The following is a 22971-nucleotide window of genomic DNA, read 5'->3' as shown; positions in this document are numbered from 1 at the left end:
TTGACGGGAAAATTCTTTTAGAACCAACAAACCAAATACGTTTCAAAATGAAACGTTTCATTCCCTTTGCAATCTCTTCATTTTGGTTTGGTTTAGAAACAACGAATTCACTGGCACTGACATGAATTCGCAAAGTGTCTCCCGGAAAAAATTTCAGCTGAAACATTTTGCCCAGCTCCCACCATCAGCGATTCACAAGCATTTAAACAGCTCCCAAAAGTTTTGTGAATTTTAGCAGATGCAAATAAGCAGGAAAAGCCCAGTGGGCGTTGGCCCTCCTGGGTTCTACCACTGACCTCCTGAGTTGTCCTGAGCAAATCACTTCTGTGCTCCAGGCCTCAGTTTCTCCTCTCCCTTTTGTCCCTCCTGTCTATTTAGACTATAAGGGCTAGGGCCACACAAAAATCTGGCACCTTAGTGAACATTTATGTGCCACTGAGACCCTTACCACTGCTGTTCAGCTGCCATCCAAACCTGTAGACATCTAAAGTCCTAGATACCTGAATTTCTGCCAGGAAGGAGTCCAGGCACTTGTCAACACCTCATCCCCATCAGGGCAGAAACTAGCCTCTTCCATTTCTTTCTGTCATTTGCTGCTGCTTCCATCTGCTTTGTGCTGTTGACATCAACTGTTCTGCCCTCCCCACTTAGGGTTCTTCTTAAGGTTTCCTGGGGGTGCCCATCTGTCCTCACACCAGTTAGTTTCTGCTTGATAGCTTCCCGTGTGTGGCATCCAGAGTCCGCACGCCACAGATACGTCAAGCCTTTCCTTCAGTTTCTGGTGGAAACAAGCTGCTGGTTGCCGATTGCTCTGATCTCTTCATTGGTGAAGAAGTCTTTCCAGCCAATGCCCGGGGATTATTTTCAAAGGTGTCTAGCTTCCTGACTAATGTTGTGGTAGATCTCCAGCTCTTGCAGCCGTATGTTTGCGTGACCAATGCCCTTTTGATGCCAACTGGCAGAGGAGTACATAGGGGTACAGGGATCCCATGGGTTCCCCAAAAGAGGTCATGGAAGGTCTCTCTGCTGGATGTCTGAGTCACACTGGTCATGCTAATCATTGCATGATGTACATATGGAAAAAATGTGAGGAGATATAGACTCATAGACTTTAAGGTCAGAAGAGACCATCATGATCATCTAGTCTGACCTGCCACACATTGCAGACCACAGAACCTCACCCACCCACTCCTGTAATACACCCCTAACCACTGGCTGAGTTATTGAAGTCCTCAAATCATGATTTAAGACTTCAAGTTACAGAGAATCCACCATCTACACTAGTTGAAACCTGCAAGTGGCCTGTGCCCCATGCTACAGAGGAAGGTGAGGACCCCCTCCCCCACACACCCCCAGGGTCTCTGCCAATCTGACCTGGGGGAAAATTCCTTCTCGACCCCAGATCTAGCGATCAGTTAGACCCAGAGCATGTGGGCAAGACCCAACAGCCAGACACCTGGGAAAGAATTTTCTGTAGTAACTCAGAGCCCTCCCCATCTAGTGTCCCATCACTGGCCATTGGAGATATTTGCTGCTAGCAGTCACAGATCAGCTACATGCCATTGTTGGCAGTCGCATCATACCATCCCTTCCATAAACTTATCAAGCTCAGTCTTGAAGCCAGTTCGCTGTTTTGCCCCCACTGCTCCCCTTGGACGGCTGTTCCAGAACTTCATGGTGATGCTAACGATTGTGTTCTCTAGGTCTGAAGCTACAAGCAGGTCACTCAAAGGTATCATGTCTTGAGACAAACTTCTCCAGCCAGCAGGTGGCCTGCCGGACCCCTGTGTATTGTGTGTTGTACAATAGAAGTCGATCGGCACATTAAGTCAAATGCTAATAAAGAGTGGGTGGAGACTGCCGAAGGATATTAACAGGAAGAGGTAAACAGCAGGACTCTATTTACAGATGAACCTTGAAGCTCTATTCTGGTATAGTTGGGGGTGCAGAGAGTCACCCTGGCATCCTTCCACCTGCAAAGAGAAGCTACCAACCGGCTTGTTCTTATGGAAGGAGCATCTCAGCCAACCTGGTTGCCAACACTGGGGAAAGGACATGGGGCAAGCCATCTTGCCAGAGATGGGGGAATGTTTTTGCGAGTGACGTTTCAGCTCCAGGAAGCGAACTACGATTTGGTTTCTGCTATGACCCTTTGCTTCCCAAGTTCTTAATCTCTAGCACTTGGAGCTCTGTTCTTTGACCGTAAACTTATTCTTTGCTTTCACTCAGTGAAACATTTTTAAGTGCCAGGGGTTAAGGAGAGTGGGAAGCCTGACTTGAAGCTTACAAGCAGGTCAGGATGACTCTATAGCCCAGGTGGTCTCCTAGGAGATGGGAAACCCACATTCAAATCCCTTCTTCACAGAAAGCAGAGGGGGGAAATGAACTGTGGGCCCCCATGCCCCAGATGTGGGGGGGAGGGATAGCTCAGTGGTTTGAGCATTGGCCTGCTAAACCCAGAGTTGTCAGTTCAATCCTTGAGGGGACCACTTAGGGATCTGGAGCAAAATCAGTACTTGGTCCTGCTAGTGAAGGCAGGGCGCTGGACTCCATGACCTTTCAAGGTCCCTTCCAGTTCTAGTAGATAGGATATCTCCATTAATAAATTAAATTAAAGATGAGAGTGCTAACCACTGGGCTAATGGGGAGCTCCCCTCCCAGCCTTCCATGAGGAACAAAATGCTTTAAGTGTCTAACACCAGGAGATCTCTTATAGAGGAGACTCATGCATGGAAATACACCTCTACCTCAATATAACACTGTCCTCAGGAGCCAAAAAATCTTACTGTGTTATAGGTGAAACCATGTTATATTGAACTTGCTTTGATCCACTGGAGTGCGCAGCCCCGCCCCCCCAGAGCTCTGCTTTACCGCGTTATATCTGAATTTGTGTTATATTGGGTAGCGTTATATTGCAGTAGAGGTGTAGGTGCCTAAGATGCTCTGAGTGGCAGGGCGTAGGCCACCCCCTTGTGCTCAGCATTTCCTATTACAGTAGCACCTTGGAGTGCCAATCACGGATCAGGGCCCCACTCTGCTAAGTACTGTACATTGTTATTTATTAGGTGTATTACGGTAGAGCCCATGAACCCCATATTTGGGCTGGGACCCATTGTGCTAGGTGCTGTGCATTGTTTATTGGGTGTATTACGGTAGCAGCTAGGAGCCCCAGACATGGGCCAGGACCCCCTTGTGTTAGGCGCTGTAGATTGTCATTTATTAGGTGTATTATGGTAAACCCAACCCAAGCCTTCCCTTTATCAGCCCCCAGCACTGTCAACACCGGGCTGGCACAGCACCAGTTTGGGGCACCGTATGTGGGCCAGTTACTCAGAGCGGCTCCTTCCCAACACTGAGACCTGCGTGGCCCATCTGGGTACAGCCAACATTCACAAGGAGCAGGGTTGCCAGGTCTCCTGACAGCTGGGGCTTTTCTCCAAGCCCCAGCAGCTGGAGTCCTGTGACTGGCCCAGAATCAAAACAAACCCTTGTGATTCCAAAAGAAAAGCTTGACAACATGACCTACATTCCCCTTAAAAGCCCAGAGAAGGGATGATTCAATGCTGTGCATCATCCAGGACTGGAGGAGACCTGCTCCACCCCCCAGCTACCCATGTGACTCTCAACACGGCATTCAGTCTCGCTCTCTGCCTCAGTTTCCCTATCAGCACAATGGGTAGAGTGCCTGGGAATTCCTCCCCACCCCAAAATGCCAAGGCGTCAAAACTGAAACCCAGGACAGGATCTGTTTGGGTGAAGTTCCCAATGCCAAAAAAGTTGGGGTGGGGGGGAAGGTGTGACATTGTCAAAACATCCCGGCATGACGTGTTGTGACTGAATTTATATCGATTTTAAAAATGGGATTAAAAGGGCAAAAGCAAAATGAAAGCTTTAGAAATGTTCGCAATGAAATGTTTCAACTGACCCAAATCAAGACCGTTTTTGTTTTCTTTTGTCGAATGGGAACATCTTTCAAGATTTTTGGGAGGGGAAAACTTTTCAAAATCTTGAGCATTCTCCTGGGATGGGAAAATCGTTCCCTGCCCCACCCTAACTACGGTGACTCGACTTCCCAATATTATTGAGGCCGTCCCGATATTAGGGGCTTTGTCTTATATAGGCAAATATGCCCCCCCACCGAAAAAAAAGTGTCCCGATTTTTCACACTTGCTATTAGGTCATTCTGAAGGGAGTAACAGTCCCTACCTTCTTCTCAGGGGTGCGTAAGGATAAATATATTAAAGAATGTGAGGCACCCAGATACTAAGGTGATGGAGGCCAGATAAGGACCTAAAATGAACAGATCGAAACCTGAAGGCAAATAAACAGAATCCAACACTTTTTTTTTTTAAAGCAATCTCACTATCTAGTCCAGCATCTCGTCACTGACAGTGCTCAGTGGAAGGTGTGAGACCCCCTGCAGTGGCTGATGGGAGATAATCTGTCCCCCTCCCAGAAAGCACACCTTAATCATCACCCTGCTTTCTTATAATTAGAAATCAACTCAAACCCTGAAAGAGGAAGTTTGATAGTCCCGGCCACTAACTTGTTTGCAATCACGTACTGTGATCATTCCGGTTATTCCACTCCCTTCTTGAATCTTGTTATGGTTTTGGTTTCAACAGCTTCCTGTGGCAGTGGGTTCCACGGGTCAATTACACGTTGCGTGAGAAATACAGGTCCTTTTATGGGCATTGAACTCCTAGATTCATCGGCTGCCTCGAAAATTGCAATTCAAACCCAGGGGCATGACGTCTCAGAGCCCAGATCATTGGACTCGAGCTCACAGGGCTTGGGCTGTGGGGCTAAAAGAACAACGCAGACGTTCCCACTTGGGATGGAGCCCTGGCTCTGAGACCCACCCCCCACGTGGGGTTTCCCTGCTCAAACTTCAGCCCAGGCCTGAACGTCTACATTGCTGTTTTTAGCCCCACAGCCCAAGCCCTGTGAGCCCGAGTCCGCTGACCCGGGCCAGCCGCGGCCGTACTGGGGGTCTTTCATCACAATGTAGGTGTACTCATATATTCTAAGGCCAGATGGGGCTTAGAGATCATCTAGTCTGGCCACCTGTCTAACGCAGGTCGGAGAAATTCACCCAGTTCCCCCTGCATTGAGTCCAATCCATAGTCAGAATTTTCCCAGGATGGCATCCGGGCTTCACTGGAAGCCATCAAACAATGGAGAATCCATCAGGGAATGGCTCATCAACCCGCACTGTAAAAAACTGGTGCCTTGTTCCTAACCGGAATGTGTCTGTCTTTAATTTCCAGCCACTAGTTCTTGTTCTCGTTCGTTCACGAGCCCATCAGTATCCGGGATTTGCTTCCTGTGAAGATACGTACACGCCGTGATCAAGCCACCTCTCGCTCTGCTTTTGCATCAGTGGAACAGATCCAGCTCTTTCCATCACGCATGGTGTAGGCGGGGTTTATGCTAAAAAACGAGGCCGACCCAGTTATGTCGTTCAGGGATGTGTGAAAAATCCACAGCCCCGAGTGATGTAGTGAAGCCAACTTAACCCTCCATGTAGACAGCTCTAGGTTGATGGAAGAATTCTCCCATCTACCTAGCTCCTGCATGTAAGGGAGATGGATTGACTACGCCAATGGGCCAACCCCTCGCTGGAGCGTTTCAAGTGTAGACAAGCCCTCAGGCCCGACTTCCCCCCAGTCCCTGTGGCTCATCTTCCCCCCCCACCCCCGATTCTCCATCTCCTTTTTTTCCCTCTTGTCCTCGTGCGAGGAGACAGAGCAGAAGGTTCAGGGAGTCGCTTTCGGCAACAGAGAAGATGCCATTCCAAGGGCTAATTCCCGCCAGGTTCCCCTGCAGAGGACAGAGGCAGGAACAAAGGCCGGCTTGCTCCCGCAACTCCCTGGGATCGAACCTGCTGAAGCCAGGAGCATGAGGGCGGAGGGAGCCAACTGGCTGCCAAATCATGGGACAGCTCCCCAGATTCAGCAATCACGTTGACTCACAGGGACAGCCCATTTCCCTCGCATAAAAAGTGAGCCATCCCAGAGGATCCTTAGCTTTGTCCAAGACACAACCACCGGAGCCTCTTCTGCTCCAGAGGGCCCCCCGCCAGGAGCTACAGGTGAAGCAGGGCCAGTCTAGCCCCTGTTGTTGGGATGCCTGGCTAGGGGAAGGAAGGGGTGTCATGGTGGCAGGGTGGAAAGGAGATAGTTGTGGTTTGGAGAGTGATGTAGGATGGTGGCTTGGGGCATCTCACCGTTATTGGGGTGATTATGGGCTGCCGGGGCATCACTTTATTATTGGGGGGACAATGGGGACTCAGGGGGCATCTCTCAGGTTTCAAGGGACAATAGGGTAACATGGGGGTATTGCTTTGCTATTGGGGGTGATAATGGGGTGCCAAGATGCATTGCTGTATTATTGGGAGGATTATACGGGATGGCAAGGGGCACTCAATGTAGACGGATGGTTTGGCAGTTCGACTGCTCAGCTGGTACTTGGAGGACATGGCTTCCAATCTCTGGTCTGTCGCTGCATCCCTGTAGGACCTTGGCCTGTAGGATCTGTGCCTCAGTTTTGCCATCTGTACAATGGGGATAGTAGCCCTGCCCTGCTCACCAACAAATTGTGGGGATAAATAGGGTCAAGATTGTGAGGTGCTCGGATACTGCCATAATGGGGGCCAGATAGCACCTTAGAACTATTAATTTCTCTGATATTAAGCTGGTTACGAGGGTTTCGCCCTCTCTGTTGTTGGAGTAACACATTAGAAGGGGAACTAGTAGGAGAGGGGTGAGCTCAGTCCAGCTCATGGAAATTTTTGTGATCTGGCTTGAGATTTAGTTCTCCCAACAGATCAGATCTTTTCATGGAACATGCCCCTGGGGGTGACTGGGACCGGGCGGAAGAGGAAGATGGAGCTGAGCTGGGGGACAGTGGGCCCCCATTGCCAACAGACGATCACAGTGCGTTTTCCCTCCCCATGTCGGGCAGTGCTATCATCTCCTGGTACAGGCAGGGCAGCTGAGGTGCAGAGAAACCGCTTGCTCATGGGAGCCTGTGGAAGAACAGGGACTCAAGCCTGGCTTTCCTGAATCCTAAGCGTGCACCTTCCCTGCGAGGTATCCATCCTCCTCAAGATGCCCGTGGCCAATTATTCCCTTTCGATCTCTTTCCCTGCAGTAAAGCCAGTGACTCCACCAACCGTATCCATCACCACAACCGCTATGGAGCTGTTGATCATCGCGATGCTGGTAGTCGGGGCAGCCGCAGGTAAGAAAAAGAGTCAAGCGAGAAGTCAAAGTTGGGTTGGGTGGGAAGGTTCTGCAGTTTCACCACAGGGCCTTCCAGGATGGTCTCAGAGAAATTGCTTAGGACAGTTTGCTGCTAACGAAGAGCAAAGTTCCCGGCACTCCCATTATCAATTCCATGGGTTGCGAAACGGAATTCATATGTTCAGGCCTCATCTCTGATTAGTCTTTATTGTTTGTAGAGTAGGCAGAAAGCCACGATTTCACAATCTGTTTGCGTCCTGAGTCAGCACAGAAGGAAAGAATTTTGAAATTTCCCAAAAAATGAAATGTTTTTTGGGAAAAAAAATAAATCTGTTTCACAGAGATCTCGATGCCTTTAAATTTAAAGCATATATCAAAATATATAACTTTTATAGATTGTCATTTCTAGTATAATGTTAATTCTGTTAAGAAAAACATGTAAACAACAAATTATTTTAAAAAAATCAAAATGTTTTTTACGATAGTGTCCAATGGCCTGGCCAGATTGCCTGTCCCATGAAGCACCATGCACCACTTGGTGAGGAGAAGTTAATAGATTATGGGAGTCTCTGGCTGTGAGCATCATGGGAAATGTAGTTTGATTGTGGAGCCCAGTCCATACAGGAGACTGCTTTGTTTTAAACTTTTTTTTTAAAAGAATTTGCATCACAATCAACACATTCTCACAGAAATTTTCAACTTTGACACAATGACATTTTCTGATGGGAAGAAAAAGGTTTTACAGTTTTAATTATTTGTATTGCGGTAAAGCCTAGAAATGCCAGTCACTGACCAACCCCCTGTTCTCCTGAGCATATGTAAATTGTGCTTTCCAGAGATTTATAATTTAACCAAGTCTGGGGGAATTTTCATGAGAACAGCAAAAGGCACCTCCCTGACCCCAGGGCTATTCCTTTGCAAAAATTCAAGTCCCTTCTACCAAGGCACTAGAGCACTTCAAAAAGTGGTTGGAGAATTGTTTGAACATTGTAAAAATGACCTATCATTCCCGAACCTCATTCTTGGAAATGGATGAACTGGGTCTTTCCAAAGCACGTTCAGAGAGCAAGTGTGGAAAATCTCAACCTGAAGAGTTAAAGTTTGGCAAAGCTTTCAGCCACTGAAAACAATGTTTGATCATGGAAAGTGTTAGGTAACCTTGACTCTAGGTGTTGATACCAACATCGCCTACAGTAGTTTATCATCCCTACCTGAGCAAGTTGGTTTTATATGTAAATTCTGCCCACCCAAATATTCAGCTCAAGCAAATTGTACACATCATTAGCAGAGAACACCAGCTAGCCTGCGACTGTCCAATCCAAAAACCAAATTATTTCTGCTCCCCTCACCCCAAAAAATTGGACTTTTCAAAAAAAAAAAAAAAAAAAAAAAACCCAACCCTGAAACATTCTGATCTGGAAATGCTGCTGCAATGCTTCATGGGAGTTGTAGTATGGGGGCTTGAAGGCCCCATCCTTCTCTATTGGCCAACCTCTGTGGTTGGACTTCATCTCCCAGTCATGGTGAGGGAAGGTGATGGCATTATGGGAGTCTCTGGCTGTGATGCCTCATGGGAGATGTAGTCCTTCTGTGATGCAAAAAGAAGAACAGGAGTACTTGTGGCACCTTAGAGACTAACAAATTTATTAGAGCATAAGCTTTCATGGACTACAGCCCACTTCTTCGGATGCATATAGAATGGAACATATATTGAGGAGATATATATACACACATACAGAGAGCATAAACAGGTGGGAGTTGTCTTACCAACTCTGAGAGGCCAATTAATTAAGAGAAAAAAAACTTTTGAAGTGATAATCAAGCTAGCCCAGTACAGACAGTTTGATAAGAAGTGTGAGAATACTTACAAGGGGAGATAGATTCAATGTTTGTAATGGCTCAGCCATTCCCAGTCCTTATTCAAACCGGAGTTGATTGTGTCTAGTTTGCATATCAATTCTAGCTCAGCAGTCTCTCGTTGGAGTCTGTTTTTGAAGTTTTTCTGTTGTAATATAGCCACCCGCAGGTCTGTCACTGAATGACCAGACAGGTTAAAGTGTTCTCCCACTGGTTTTTGAGTATTTTGATTCCTGATGTCAGATTTGTGTCCATTAATTCTTTTGCGTAGAGACTGGCTTATAGACTGATGCATGGCTTATAGAGGAAAATGGGGCACCAAATTGCAGCATCGCAGAAGCATGCCAGCAATATTTCCAAATAAAAAAAAATCAAAAATTTCCACAAGAATTGAAAAGCTCTGTTTTGTTGAAACCCTGATTGTCCATTAAAAAAGTTTGTATCCATCCATGTTAATGATGCCCCTGGCTAGCTCGTCTGCAGGTATAAGATCCAGGACCCAAAGTGTAAACCCACGAGCCTTTCCTCTCTAAATGCAAGGATCCGGCTCCAAGCACCTGTAGATTTGTGCGTGCAGCTGGGCAGGAACTAGAATCTTCTGCGAGACATTCTGTGATTTTGAAATTTATTTTCATTCCAAATCAGAACCACATCAACAAATGTTGACATTTTCAAATGAAATTTTCAAAAAAAAAATACTTCCGATCAATGAAAATGTTTAATTTTGATACAATTGAGGTGTTTAGTTCCAATCTTTAATTTGTAACGAATTTAAATAAATTAAATAAGGTTGTAAAATAGCAAAACAGATTGTCGTTTCAAAATGAAAATCAAAATGTTCCGTTCTGATCATGTCAATTTCTTTCCAAACGAAATGTCGTTGAAATTGGCCTGTTCCTTGTGAAAGGTCTCTATTTCGACAAAATGGCATTTTCTGATGAAAAAGCTGTTCAGTTGGAAATTTTCCAACTGGCTGTACCCCTGAGTGTCTATCCTCTGGTGTAGCTATTGGGTAAGGACCCTGTGCTAGTGTGGCATGCACTAGATATGCCAATTTTCTTGAGGAAAATCGATAGATAACATCTCTGATAACTAAACACATGGGATAATAATGCTGCTACTGGATGTGGAATGGAAGTGGACCATGGATGGTGAATATGAAGAACTGAAAAGACTATTGTCCTATGCATCTCAGCTACAATATTCTGCCTTTTTGTGCAAAATTTACAAGATGGGCTAGGGGCAAAGACTGCAGCTGGGGATCTGTATCATTAGCATCCAAGTGTCTTCACAAACACAGTCTCCAAACACACACCACTTCAGAAGGAACGTCTGAGAAATCTGACATCGTCTTGAAGCTTCTCCCAGCTGTATCTATGGATCATTGACAATCGAAATAATCTATTTCAAAGCTGAATGCCATCTCAGATGCCAGCGCTCATGCTTCAGAATTATGACTCCACCGTTGAATTCGCCTCAGGAAGTCAAATCATTGTGGGATGATGCTTTTTCCCAGATCTAACCGAGACCCATCAAGGCCAGGCTCCAGAAACCAACTCCAAGGTTGAATTCCACATCAACCTACTCAGATGGTGTGTCATCTCACATGTGGGACATGTGATCAAGTGCAACTGCAGAGATACTGGAGTCCATGATGCATGCTCTACATTCTGGATGGAAAACACATTTCATGCCTAAACATTATGCCGTATAAGCCTGCAGTGGTGGATAATGTTCTCCTCAAAGGGAAGTGTGTTAAGCTTCCATTTATCCTCAGGGGGAAAAAACAGGATCTTAAATTTCATTCATGAAGGACACATAGGCATGGGAAATTGCCCAAGGAACGAGCAAATCTAAGCCAATGGTGAGTATATGTTATAGACTCCCAATCCACAAATGTTCTGAGCACGTTAGACTGGTTCCTTATCAACTAGGAGAAATTGGTAGCAACTCTCGAGGTGAAAGGCAGTTTGGGGAGAAGACATCAGGAAAAGATAAATTTCATGACACTAAAGAAAGGAAGGAGTGAGGGCAGCAGAATAAGGAGAATGGACTTTAACAAGCTCAGTGAACTGGTAGGTAAGATCCCATGGGAAGAAAATCTAAGGGAAAAAGTTGTTCAGGAGAGTTTGCAAGGAGACAATATTATAAGCACAATTTCAAAACTATCCCAATGAGCAGGAAAGATAGGAAGCATAGTAAGGGGCCAATCAAGTTCCATCAGGAGCAATGTAATGACCTGAAAATCAGAAAGGAGTTCTACAAAAAATTGGAAATATCGACAAATTGCTAAGGAGGAGAACAAAAGAATAGCACAAGTATGTAGGGACAAAATCAGCATATCTAAGCAGGGCCGGCTTTAAGCCGATTCAGCCGATTCGGCTGAATTGGGCCCCGCGCCTAAGAGGGCCCCGCAGCTGTCCACTCCGCCCCCAGCTCACTTCCCCCTCCTCCCCTCCCCTGAATGCTCCACCCCCTGTTCCTCCCCCTCCCCTGCTTCCCGCGAATCAGATGTTCGCGGGAAGTCTGAAAAGGGGCAGGCGGCGACAGCAACAGGTAAGCGGGTGGGGGGGTGCGAGGAGGGCTCCTGGGAGGCGCGGCGCGGCCCAGTCCGGCCCTGGCCGAGCGGCCCCGGCGGCTCTGGCTCCAGCCCGGCACGGGCCCTGGGGCACCGGCCCCGGCCGAGCGCGCCGGCCCGGCCCCACGGCTCCAGCCCGGCCCTGGCGCCGGCCGAGCACCCCCGGCCCTGGCGCGAGCGACTCCGGCCCCGGCCCGGCTCGGGCCCCGGGGCACCAGCCCGACCCCGGCCGAGCGGCTCCGGCCCCGGCCCGGCTTGGGCCCCGGGGCACCAGCCCGACCCCGGCCGAGCGGCTCTGGCTCCGGCCCGGCTCGGGCCCCGGGGCAGCGGCCCCAGTTCCAGCCGAGCACCCCCAGCACGGGGCACCGGCCCGGCCCCAACACCTCAGGCCCCGGCTCCGGCGGCTCTGGCTCGGGCCCCGGGGCGCCGGCCGCGTCCCCAGCCGAGCGGTGCCGGCCGAGCACCCGCGGCCCGGCTCGGGCCCCATGGCTCCGGCCCCGGCCAAGCACCCCCGGCCCGGCTCGGGCCCTGGGGCGCTGGCCCAAACGGCCCTGGCCCGAGCCCCTCTGGCCCCGGCAGCTCTGGCTCGGGCCCCAGCGGCTCTGGCTCGGGCCCCGGCGGCTCTGGCCTGGCCCCGGCCCCAGCGGCTCCGGCCCGGCCCCAAACCCCGCGACCCCAGCCCGAACGGGGCCCGATTCCTGCGGGCGGGGCTTGCCAGCGGCAAGCCCCGCCCCCAGGAATCGGGCCCCGCTCTTACTAAGGCCGGCCCTGTATCTAAGGCACAAAATGAGTTAGCAAGGGATATAAAAAGCAATAAGAAGAGATTCTTTAAATACATTGGGAGCAAGAGAAAGACGAAGGGAAGTGGAGGTCCTCTACTTAGCAGGGAAGGAGAGCTAATAACTCATGACATCAAGAAAACTGAGCTGTTTAATGCCTATTTTGCTTCAATCTTCACTAAAAAGGTTAATGGAGACGAGATACTCAACACAATTAATATTATCAATCAGGAGGAATGCACTCAAGCCAAAACAAGGAAAGAACAGGTTAAAGAATATTTAGCTAAGTTAGGTGTATTCAAGTCTGCAGGACCTGATGAAATTCACCTTAGGGTCCTTAAGGAATTTGCTAATCATTCTGAGATTGCTCCAGCTATGATCTTTGAGCACTCCTCAGGTGTGGTCCCAGGAGACTGGAGAAGGGCAAACATAGCACCTATCTTTAAAAAGGGGAACAAAGAGGACCCGGGGAATTCCAGACCAGGCAGCCTAACTTTGCTACCTGAAAAGATATTGCAACAAATTATTAAACAATCAATGTGTAAGCCCCTGGAGGACAATAGGGCTATAAGGAATAGCTAGCATGGATTTGTCAAGAACGAATTGTGCCCAACCAACCAAATTTCCTTCTTTGACAAGGTTACTGGCCTATTAGATGCGAGAAAGTAGTGGATGAGCTATATCTTTATTTTAGAAGGGCTTTTGACACAGTCCCCCATGACATTCTCATAAGCAAACTAGGAAAAGTTGGTCTAAGTAAAATTACTAGAAGGTGGGTGCACAACTGGTTGAAAGACCGTACTCAAAGCGTAGTTATCAATGGTTCACTGTCAAACTGGGTGGGTGTATCTAGCCATGTCCTACAGGGCTCAGTCCTGGGTCTGGTACTAATCAATATTTTCATTAATGATTTGGATAATGGAGTGGAGAGTACGCTGATAAATTTATGGGTGATACCAAGCTGGGAGGGGTTGCAAGCACTTTGGAGGACAGGATTAGATTTCAAAACGACCTTGACATATTGGAGAATTGGTCTGAAATTCATATGAAATTCAGTAAAGACAACTGCAAAGTACTTCACTTGAGAAGGAAAAATCAAATGCACAACTACAAAATGGGGAATAACTGGCTAGAGGGCAGCACTGCTGAAAAGGATCTGCGGGTGATAGTGGATCACAAATGGAATATGAGTCAGCAGTGTGATGCAGCTACGAAAAAGCCCAATATCATTCTGGGCATTCTGGGATGCATTAACAGGAGTGCCATATGAAAGACATGGGAAGTAATTGTTCCGCTCTACTCAGCACCAGTGAGGCCCCAGTTGGAGAAATGTGTCCACTTCTGGGCAACCACACTTTAGTAAAGATGTGGACAAATTGGAGAGAGTCCAGAGGAGAGCAACAATGATGATCAAAGGTTGAGAAAACCTGACCTGCAAGGGAAGGTTAAAATAACTGGGCATGTTTAGTCCTGAGAAAGGAAGACTGAGGTCAGACCGAAGAACAGTCTTCACACATGTGAAGGGCTGTTATAAAGAGGCCGGTGATCAATTGCTTTCCATGTCCACTGAAGGTAGGACAAGAAGCAATGGGCTTAATCTGCAGCAAGGCAGATTTAGGGTAGTGTGACAAAGTTCCTCCTCTATCTTGGTGGGTCCTGCGCTTATTGGCGGATTTTCTTGCCTCGCAGATTCACTATGTGGGTTGGGGAACAGCCCAGAGACCTTCCCCTCTGGAAGAACCCACAGTCCAGGTCAATTGGGAGGTCTGGGGGGAACCCAGGCCCACCCTCTACTCCGGGTTCCAACCCAGGGCCCTGTGGACTGCAGCTGTCTGTAGTGCCTCCTGTAACAGCTGCACGACAGCTACAACTCCCTGGGCTACTTCCCCATGGCCTCCTCCAAACACCTTCCTTATTCTCACCACAGGACCTTCCTCCTGGTGTCTGATAATTGTGCTCCTCAGTCCTCCAGCAGCACACCCTCTCACTCTCAGCTCCTTGTGCCTCTTGCTCCCAGCTCCTCACACTCCCACCACAAACCGAAGTGAGCTCCTTTTAAAACCCAGGTGCCTTGATTAGCTGCCTTAATTGATTCTAGCAGCTTCTTAATTAGTTCCAGGTGTCCTAATTGGCCTGCCTGCCTTAACTGGTTCTAGCAGGTTCCTGATTATTCTAGTGCAGCCCCTTCTCTGGTCACTCAGGGAACAGAAAACGACTCATCCAGTGACCGGTATATTTGCCCTCTACCAGACTCCTGTACCCCACTGGTCTGGGTTTGTCACAGTAGATATTAGGAAAAACTTCCTAACTCTCAGGATAGTTAAGCTCTGGAATCGGCTTCCAAGGAATCCCCGTCACCGGAAGTTTTTAAGCCCAGGTTGGGCAAACACCTGTCAGGGATGGTCTAGGTATTTTGGGGGTTTCTGCCTCAGAGGGCTGGACTCGACGACCTCTGGAGATCCCTTCCAGTTCCATATATCTATGACACGATGATTTTGTCAAAACCAAAAGGTTCTGATCAACCTGAAATGGGGGTTTTTTTTCCCCCAGAATTTGTTTCATGGGAAATATTGGGGGCACATTTGGCCCCTGTCCCTGGCAGCCGAGCCCGGAGTCTGGACCGGGAGCAGGACAGAGCCGCTTCTCACGCGGCTGAAGGTGGCTGCTCAGGGTCGCTGCTCTGTGCAGTGTGGTGGCTGGCTGAGGTGGCGTGGTTTCCTCTCCCTGCCTGGACCAGGCTGCCGGGGACAGGGGCCGAGCAAGCCGGAAACGTGCCGGGGGACGAGGGGGCTCCGCTCACTCAGCGTCTGTCCCCGACAGCCAGGCCCAGGTGGGGAGTGGAAGCCGCCACCTCCTCTGTCGGACTCTCTCTCAGACAGCCGCCGCGCTGCACAGAGCAGCGACCCAGAGCAGCTGGCACAAGCCACGGCTGGTCCTGCCCCTTCCGCTCCTCACCTGGGAGGGGGGCTGAGCGTGCCGGGGGCAGGTGCATCGGGGAAGGACAGAGCCTCCCTCCCTCCTGGCAGGCCAAGCAGAAATCTGGGGGAGGGGCACTTGACCCTGTATGCTCCCCTACGTGTTGGCTATGAATACGACCCTATCACTACTGCAAATACCTCGCCGGGTACAACCTCGGATCGCCTTGGGCTTTGGCATGACCGCGTGCGAGCGGCAGCTCATGGTCATCCTGCCATGGGCCAATCCATATGGACATGGCTGATGCCCACCCTGCCCTGATTTCAGCTGCTGTTTGCCACTCTCCATTGCAGACTCAGACTCAGCCTCAGAGGGAGACCGGATCGTTGGGGGGAGAGACTGCCGCATTGGCTCCCGGCCCTACCAGGTGGCTCTCCTGAGGAACGGCCGCATCTACTGTGGCGGGAGCCTGATAGACCCCAAGTGGGTGCTAACTGCTGCGCACTGCCGCTCAGGGATCGGGTAAGTCAGTGCGGGGGTGGAGGGAGAGAGGGAGATGCATGGGAGTAACCCACGTCCCCAATCCTTATCTTCTCCCGTGGTGTCCCCCATCTGTACCCAGGTCTCCCTCTGCACCTTCTAAATCCCAGCCCCATCCTCCTTCATTATTGTGGCTCTTTTCTGCACCCTCTGCAGTTTTCCAGCATCCTTGTACAGATGTGCCCACCCCACACAGGATGCAGCACGCCAGCATCGCTCTCCGCAGCGGCGTGTGCAGAGGGAAACTCGCCCCCAGGCTCGCCAGCGTTACCCCTTGTAGCATCCCACGGGTGGCTCATGTGCGGGTGCTCTAGGAGCTGGATGGAATGGAGCGGAGCCAGGGGTGAAAGTAACTTACAGGACTTACTGGTACTGCCGGAGTCCTGAGGGGGCGTGGACTCATCCAGAAGAGGCGGGGCCTCAATTGGAAGAGGAGGGGCTTTTCAAGATTTAAAGGCCCTGGGGCACCAGCTGTGGCTGGGAGCCCCAGGGCTTTTAAATCAACCCAGGGCTCAGGGGCAAATTAAAGGGCCCGGGGCTCCAGCCGCCACGGAGCTCCAGGCCCTTTAAATCCCGGCCCCAGCCCGGGTGCCAAGCTGCAGGTGGGATTTAAAGGGATCTGGGCTCCCGGCGGGGAGCCCAGAGTCCTTTAATTCCCCACCGCGGAAGCCAGTCCGGTCTGGCACAGCATACCGGCTCTTGCCGATTCGCCGGACCAGACCGGACCGTCTTACTTTCACCTCCGGGAAATATTTTCCCTTAACTCCAGTCTGATGCTCTTGGTTCTCAACCGGAGGGTCTGCAGCCCCCTATTGGTTTCAGGGGGTCTGTGGGGCCCTGTGGCTGAAGCCTGGAGCCCTGAGCCCTGGTGCATCCCGTGGGACTGAAGCCCTGAACCCTGGCGCACCCTGCAGGGCTAAAGCCCCAAGTCCCCCTCTGACAACCCTCCCCCCCCCCGGTGCAAACTGGAACTGGGGTACTGCTGAGTCCTCTGTTTTACCAATCTGGATTCCCTCTCACACTGTGATGTGACAAGCTGCCCTCCAAGCTTGCCCTCCCACCAACATCCACAGGCAGGGCTCACACCCATGCTTCCTTGAGTCATAACAGGGGCCATGAGCCCTAGAATGTCCTCAGAAAAGTCCATCAAATGTGGATAGGCTTCTTCCATGGTCCAATGTGAGTTAAGCATTCTTTGATGGGCCATTCAACTTGAATAGTTCCTTCACAATGTGCTGGCCAAACTAGAAGCAAATTGCCTTGAGGGTGTTACCCCAGAAGCAAACACATTTGAAATACAGATACATAGTCAATATTCATAACTCCAGATACAAAAATGTTACATGCCTACAAACAGGATAATCATATTTAGCAAAGCAGACATTTTCCATTGACACCTCACATGACATGTTGTATAGGATGCACAATAATTATGTCATATTCATGGCATAATCATATCACTATGATGAATATGGGGTGCAGAGTGTCACAACCCCCACCCTGCAGCTGAAGCCAGGAGCCCTGAATGGAGGGGGGCTGTGGAGGGCTCCAGGAAATACTCGATGAGAATTTAAACCCTGGAATGAACGCCTGGCATTCCGCAGAAGAGGAGTGCCCAAAAAATTGAAAGCAATTCAGGCTGTCTTTTTATATCTCTGTAATTACTGCAAATCCTGCAGATAGATTTGTCCTTCCCCTCCCCTCCTTTTCTCCCAACTCTCTTTGTGTGTTAGGATGAAGCTGGTATATTTGTTGTATTTGGAAAACTAATTAAAACGTATACATAATACCTTAAAAATCGCAATATCTCATGTCGACATTTTCAAAACGTTTCGATTTTCAATTTGAGATTTTTTCTTTCAACCATGTCTCGTGATGATTGAAATGAACTTTTCTCCCCTGACTTTTTGATTCACTGGAAAATTCAAAACTCTTTGTGGTTCTCACTGCTCCCACACGTTGGTTTAACTTGGCATGAGCGAGCCGCAGTAATCCAGGACAAGGCAAAAATAAAAATAACCATGTTAAGTGCGTCCCAAAAGTAGGATGAGCAGATAGCACGTGTGAAAAACCAGGAAACTTTTGCTCAGGGAGGGAGGTAGAGTTGCACAAACCTTTTATATTGGGATGATCTCGATATTATTGGAACTACTGGTCACCCCATTCAAAAGCCAAGGACAAGGAATTCACGATCTTTGGTGAAAACTGCAGCTTTGATAACATCAAAATGTCCCAGAAATTCAGAACGATTTTACCAAAATTGTTCATTTCAGCTGTGTAAAACCAGGTGCAAGAAATAGTAGTTTCAGCAGCAATGGCTAAAAATGTGTGGAAGGAGACTATTCAGACAGGGAGAAAACTAACAAAATATGCTGTGTACATGTGGCATGAGAACAAAGCATGACATGTACAGGAAGTGGGCCTGAAAATAACTGGACCAACCATAAAGTGCATGATTTCATGTAAAATGGAGGATGCATGCATCAGAATAGGGTTAAATTTGTATATAAAGTAACCAATACTTGTATTCTTCGGATCTGTGTAAGTGCCCTGTACCCACCCCTTACACATGACTCTGATCAGCTCTGAGGAGTCTAAGTGTATGCCAAGAAAAACACGAGATTGGAGTGAAACTGAGTTCTTGGTGAATCAAGTTGATGAGATCTCGGAGACTACCCCAACATTGAAAAATCCATTATTGGCCCAATTCTAGTTGCTTGCCAGATACGACCTTTGAATTGCCGCCCATTGATCTCTTCCTTTGTCCTCTCTCCATGCAGCTCCCTGCAGGTGCATCTGGGGGATTATAATCTCCGGGCGAAGGAAGGCACAGAACAGATACGAAGAATCCGCAAGTTCTTTGTGCATCCAGGGTATAACCTCCGCCGTTATGACAATGACTTCATGCTTCTGGAGTTGGATGCACCAGCTCAACTCAACAGCTACGTGAACACAGTCAACCTGGCTACCCGTTGTCCCTCTCCTGGAACACCATGCGTCGTGTCAGGATGGGGCTCTATCAGTTCCCCCCGAAGTATGGCATGCTGGGGTGTAGAGGGAGGGGTTGAGGTTGGGCTCAGCTTGGTGAGGGGGTGGAAGCTCTTTAAGGAGACCTCGTTAACTGGCTGTCAAGGGTTCTTGGCTTCTCCTTGGAGAAATTTTTCAACAGAAAAACGCAGCTTCGACAACACCAAAGTGTCCCACAAATTCGGGGCAGTTTCATTCATTTCAGAAAAAAATATTCTGAAAACACTAGGACACAATGGCTTGATTTTTTTTTTCTATTCAGAATGTTTCCTTTTGAAATTTCCTTTCCTTTTGTTTTCAAAACAATTTAAAAACATTACAGACATGCTTCAAATCACAATGAAATATTATAATATCACATAAAATACTGGATTTAAATGAAAGGATTTGTTTGACCTGAAATGAGGATTTTTTTCTGGCTTTTCTGTTCATCAGAAATTTCCCTTTTTGGAAAAGGAATGCGGCCAGATCCCAGCTGGGATTAATCGGCCGTAGTTCCATTGGAGTCAATGGGGCCAGATCCCAGCTGGGGTCAATCGGCCGTCGCTCCATTGGAGTCAATGGGGCCAGATCCCAGCTGGGGTCAATCGGCCATAGCTCCATTGGAATCAATGGGGCCAGATCCCAGCTGGGGTCAATCGGCCGTCGCTCCATTGGAATCAATGGGGCCAGATCCCAGCTGGGGTCAATCGTCCGTAGCTCCATTGGAGTCAATGGGGCCAGATCCCAGCTGGGGTCAATCGTCCGTAGCTCCATTGGAGTCAATGGGGCCAGATCCCAGCTGGGGTCAATCGTCCGTCGCTCCATTGGAGTCAATGGGGCCAGATCCCAGGGGGGATCAATCGGCCGTAGCTCCATTGGCACCAGTGGATCTGTGCCAGTTTACACCAGTTGAGGGTCTTACACCAAGTTTTCTTCTCTTGCACCTTGTTCCCCGCTCATGAACTCCTGTTTTTCTGTCATTGCCCAGGGCTGTTCCCAAACACCATGCGGTGTGCAGATGTCTATAGTGTCAGCCAGGCCAGGTGCCAGGGCACTTATGGGAGCATAATCACGGAGAACATGTTCTGCGCTGGCGTGGAGCAGGGTGGCATAGACTCATGCCAGGTAAGGGGGCATCCCGGAGAGCGGGGTAGGTGCTGGGTGTAGGAACTCACACAGCTCAATACTCTTTATCCCCTACAACCTGCAAACGCTTCTCACCCTGCTACTGAGGGGCCGTCGTCACTCAGCCCCTGGCCCCAGCCAGCCTTCATGCCCCATGGAAGAGCAGCCGATCTGCCATCCGGCCGCACCAAGCCCTAAGGGCTGGGCTTCATCCAGCTCCTGGCCCTGTCTGATCCCCAGCGCAGGTGTAGGAAGCTCAGACCACCTGAAACCATTTCTGCTCTTTAAACACTTCCTGTGTCCGTGTGTGTCCCTGCCACCCCCTGCTGGAGGGTATGAGTGCTGGTGTGTGTGGGTTTGTCCCTGCCACCCCCTGCTGGAGGGTATGAGTGCTGGTGTGTCCGTGTGTGTCCCTGCCACCCCCTGCTGGAGGGTATGAGTGCTGGTGTGTGTGGGTTTATCCCTGCCACCCCCTGCTGGAGGGTATGAGTGCTGGTGTGTCCGTGTGTGTCCCTGCCACCCCCTGCTGGAGGGTATGAGTGCTGGTGTGTCCGTGTGTGTCCCTGCCACCCCCTGCTGGAGGGTATGAGTGCTAGTGTGTGTGGGTTTGTCCCTGCCACCCCCTGCTGGAGGGGGTGGGCCCTGCTCTGTGTGTGTGCGTGTGGGCCCTGGGGGCATGGCTGTGTTTTACTGATGGCTCCACGTTGTCTCTGCAGGGGGATTCAGGAGGCCCACTGGTCTGCAACGGGCAGCTGCAGGGCGTGGTCTCCTGGGGGATGTCCGTTTGTGCCCTGCCGGGACGGCCCGGCGTCTACGCCAATGTCTGCAAAGCTGCCCAGTGGGTGAGGAACACCATAGGGAGGAAGTGCATCGGATCAGACTGAGAGCTCACAGAGTGTCACGCCTGCCACAATAACCCACCAAAAACACGCCCCAGCCACGCCTCTCCTCATCTCGCCGCGGCATCCTGGGGGTGCTGATCTGCGTGGGACTAGGATGGGGGCACTGCGGTGGGGCCAGCCCAAAGCAGCCAGTGGTTATGAGCCAGGCCTGACAAAATCCTGAGACTAGGTTAAAAATGTGGGACTGGTTTAAAAATCATGAATCAGCCTAAAGATTGTGAGATTGCTTTAAAATCATGAGATCAGCGTTAAATTCATGAGATTGCTTTAAAAAAATCACGAGATTGGCTTAAAAGTCATGAATCAGCCTGAAGTCCACAGGATTGCTTCAAAAATCAAGATGTTGAGTTTAAAAATCAGGAGTTTTGGTTTAGAATCATGGGATTAGTTTGAAAGCCACGAGACTGCTGTAAAAATCGTGAGATCAGCCCGACGACTGTGAGATGGGTTTAAAAATCATGAGATTGGATTAAAAATTATGAGACGGGTTTTAAAATGCCACCAATAGTGCACAGGTCTTTGCTCTGGTCTCTTGCATTAGTTCGGGTGGCATAAGTGGCTAGAACTGCTCTGAAGTCACCAAGTCTGACGTCTCATGGAGTTCAAACTTTGTCACACGGTGCTACAGGAACATAGCTACAGCACCTGTGGCGTAGACAAGCCCCAGGAGTTCATGTTCAGCTGATTATCCACCACCAAAATCTTTCTGAGCGTCACTACTTCTATGGAGAGGGTCCCCATCCTCCAAGTCTGGCGGACATTCTTTGGTCCGAGATAGATGCATTTACATGTAGCCATTTACATCCCCATGAGATTCAGCGTAAAACTGTGAGGCTTGGCAGTGGTGAGACTCAGTGACCCAAATCTCACATGATTTTATGGCACGTCTCATGAGGGTGGGTTTGTTTGTTTCTTAAAGTCTTGAGCTCCTGGAGTCATGTGACTCTGAGAATCTGAGCTTTTGTTGGCAGAAATCACTTTCTAGACCTAGGCTTTGGGGAAACCCACCCTTAGAGGCTCTAAAAACAGTGAACAAACAAACCCTAGTGGTTTTGTTTTGTTTTTCACATCTTGTGATTTTTTTAAGCCAATCTCACAATTTTGAGTGGGCCCGGACTTGCCAATTTTGAACTCTTGGGGGTAAGAGATACTAGCGACAAGGGTTGGAAAAAGCACTGACTGATCCTAGAGAAGAAGCTGTGATAGAGGACAGACTGACAAAGGGTGAGGCAATTTATGCTCAGAAAATAAGGCTCCCAGTCCATGTTGAAATGTTCCGTTTCTATAATGAAAGCATGTCATTTCTACAATCCTGCATCTTGGCAGGGGGTTAGCCTGGATGCCCCTTGTGGTCCCTTCTAAGCCTCCAATTCTATTATTCTGTGATAACGTTAAAAACTTTTAATGCCAAGTATGTACACAAGAGAAGCACCCAAAAGAGGACAGGTATTTAGCACTTTCTAGCACAGTCAGCAGAAGAGGGCCCAGGGAACAAACCAGAATCTTTAGCCTGGTTCTCTGAACATTAATTTGATCCTGGATAAGTAACGTGCGATGTACTATGTTAAAGTTCTATTGTAACTTTGCCTTAATAAAACGTTTCAGGAAAGCAAAAACAAATGTTTCATGTCAACATTGTGATTTTGAGTCATTGAGTTTTGACTTCGATATTACATTAAAATATGAAATCTAAGATCCTGGGGAAAACTTTTTAACTCTAAGCAGAGTTTAGCACTGGAATAGGTTCCCTGGGATGGTGGTGAAATCTTCATTGTTGGAGGTGTTTAAGAACAGGTTAGACATTCATCTGTCAGGGATGGTCTAAAACTGTTCAGGAAGGACAGGCAGGGCAGAAAAGGTGGGGGAGTTGCGTTGTATGTAAGAGAGGAGTATGACTGCTCAGAGCTCCGGTATGAAATTGCAGAAAAACCCGAGAGTCTCTGGATAAAGTTGAGAAGTGTGAGCAACAAGGGTGATGTCATGGTGAGAGTCTGCTATAGACCACCAGTCCAGGGGGA

The 22971-nt window shown here is 49.1% G+C and overlaps 1 protein-coding gene across 1 annotated transcript; it reads left to right on the top strand.

Annotated features, from left to right (window-relative positions):
- The first annotated feature begins 5803 nt into the window (after positions 1 to 5803).
- Positions 5804 to 22544, top strand: LOC128826980 (trypsin-3-like). Its single transcript, XM_054010597.1, has 6 exons — positions 5804 to 6094; positions 7156 to 7245; positions 15731 to 15899; positions 18698 to 18951; positions 19915 to 20051; positions 20768 to 22544. The coding sequence occupies exons 2-6, from the start codon at positions 7200 to 7202 to the stop codon at positions 20933 to 20935; spliced, it is 774 nt and encodes a 257-aa protein (XP_053866572.1). The 5' UTR covers positions 5804 to 6094; positions 7156 to 7199; the 3' UTR covers positions 20936 to 22544.
- Positions 22545 to 22971: the final 427 nt, after the last annotated feature.

This window comes from Malaclemys terrapin, chromosome 21, assembly GCF_027887155.1.
Source record: "Malaclemys terrapin pileata isolate rMalTer1 chromosome 21, rMalTer1.hap1, whole genome shotgun sequence".
NCBI lineage: Eukaryota > Metazoa > Chordata > Testudines > Emydidae > Malaclemys > Malaclemys terrapin.
Note: the sequence above shows the minus strand (reverse complement) of the source record. Positions and strands in the feature narration are given on the sequence as shown.

Coding starts and splice junctions, on each gene's coding strand:
- LOC128826980 (XM_054010597.1), top strand. CDS start 7,200: ATGGAGCTGTTGATCATCGCGATGCTGGTAGTCGGGGCAGCCGCAG. Junction 7,246..15,730: donor GGTAGTCGGGGCAGCCGCAG/GTAAGAAAAAGA, acceptor TCTCCATTGCAG/ACTCAGACTCAGCCTCAGAG. Junction 15,900..18,697: donor CACTGCCGCTCAGGGATCGG/GTAAGTCAGTGC, acceptor CTCTCCATGCAG/CTCCCTGCAGGTGCATCTGG.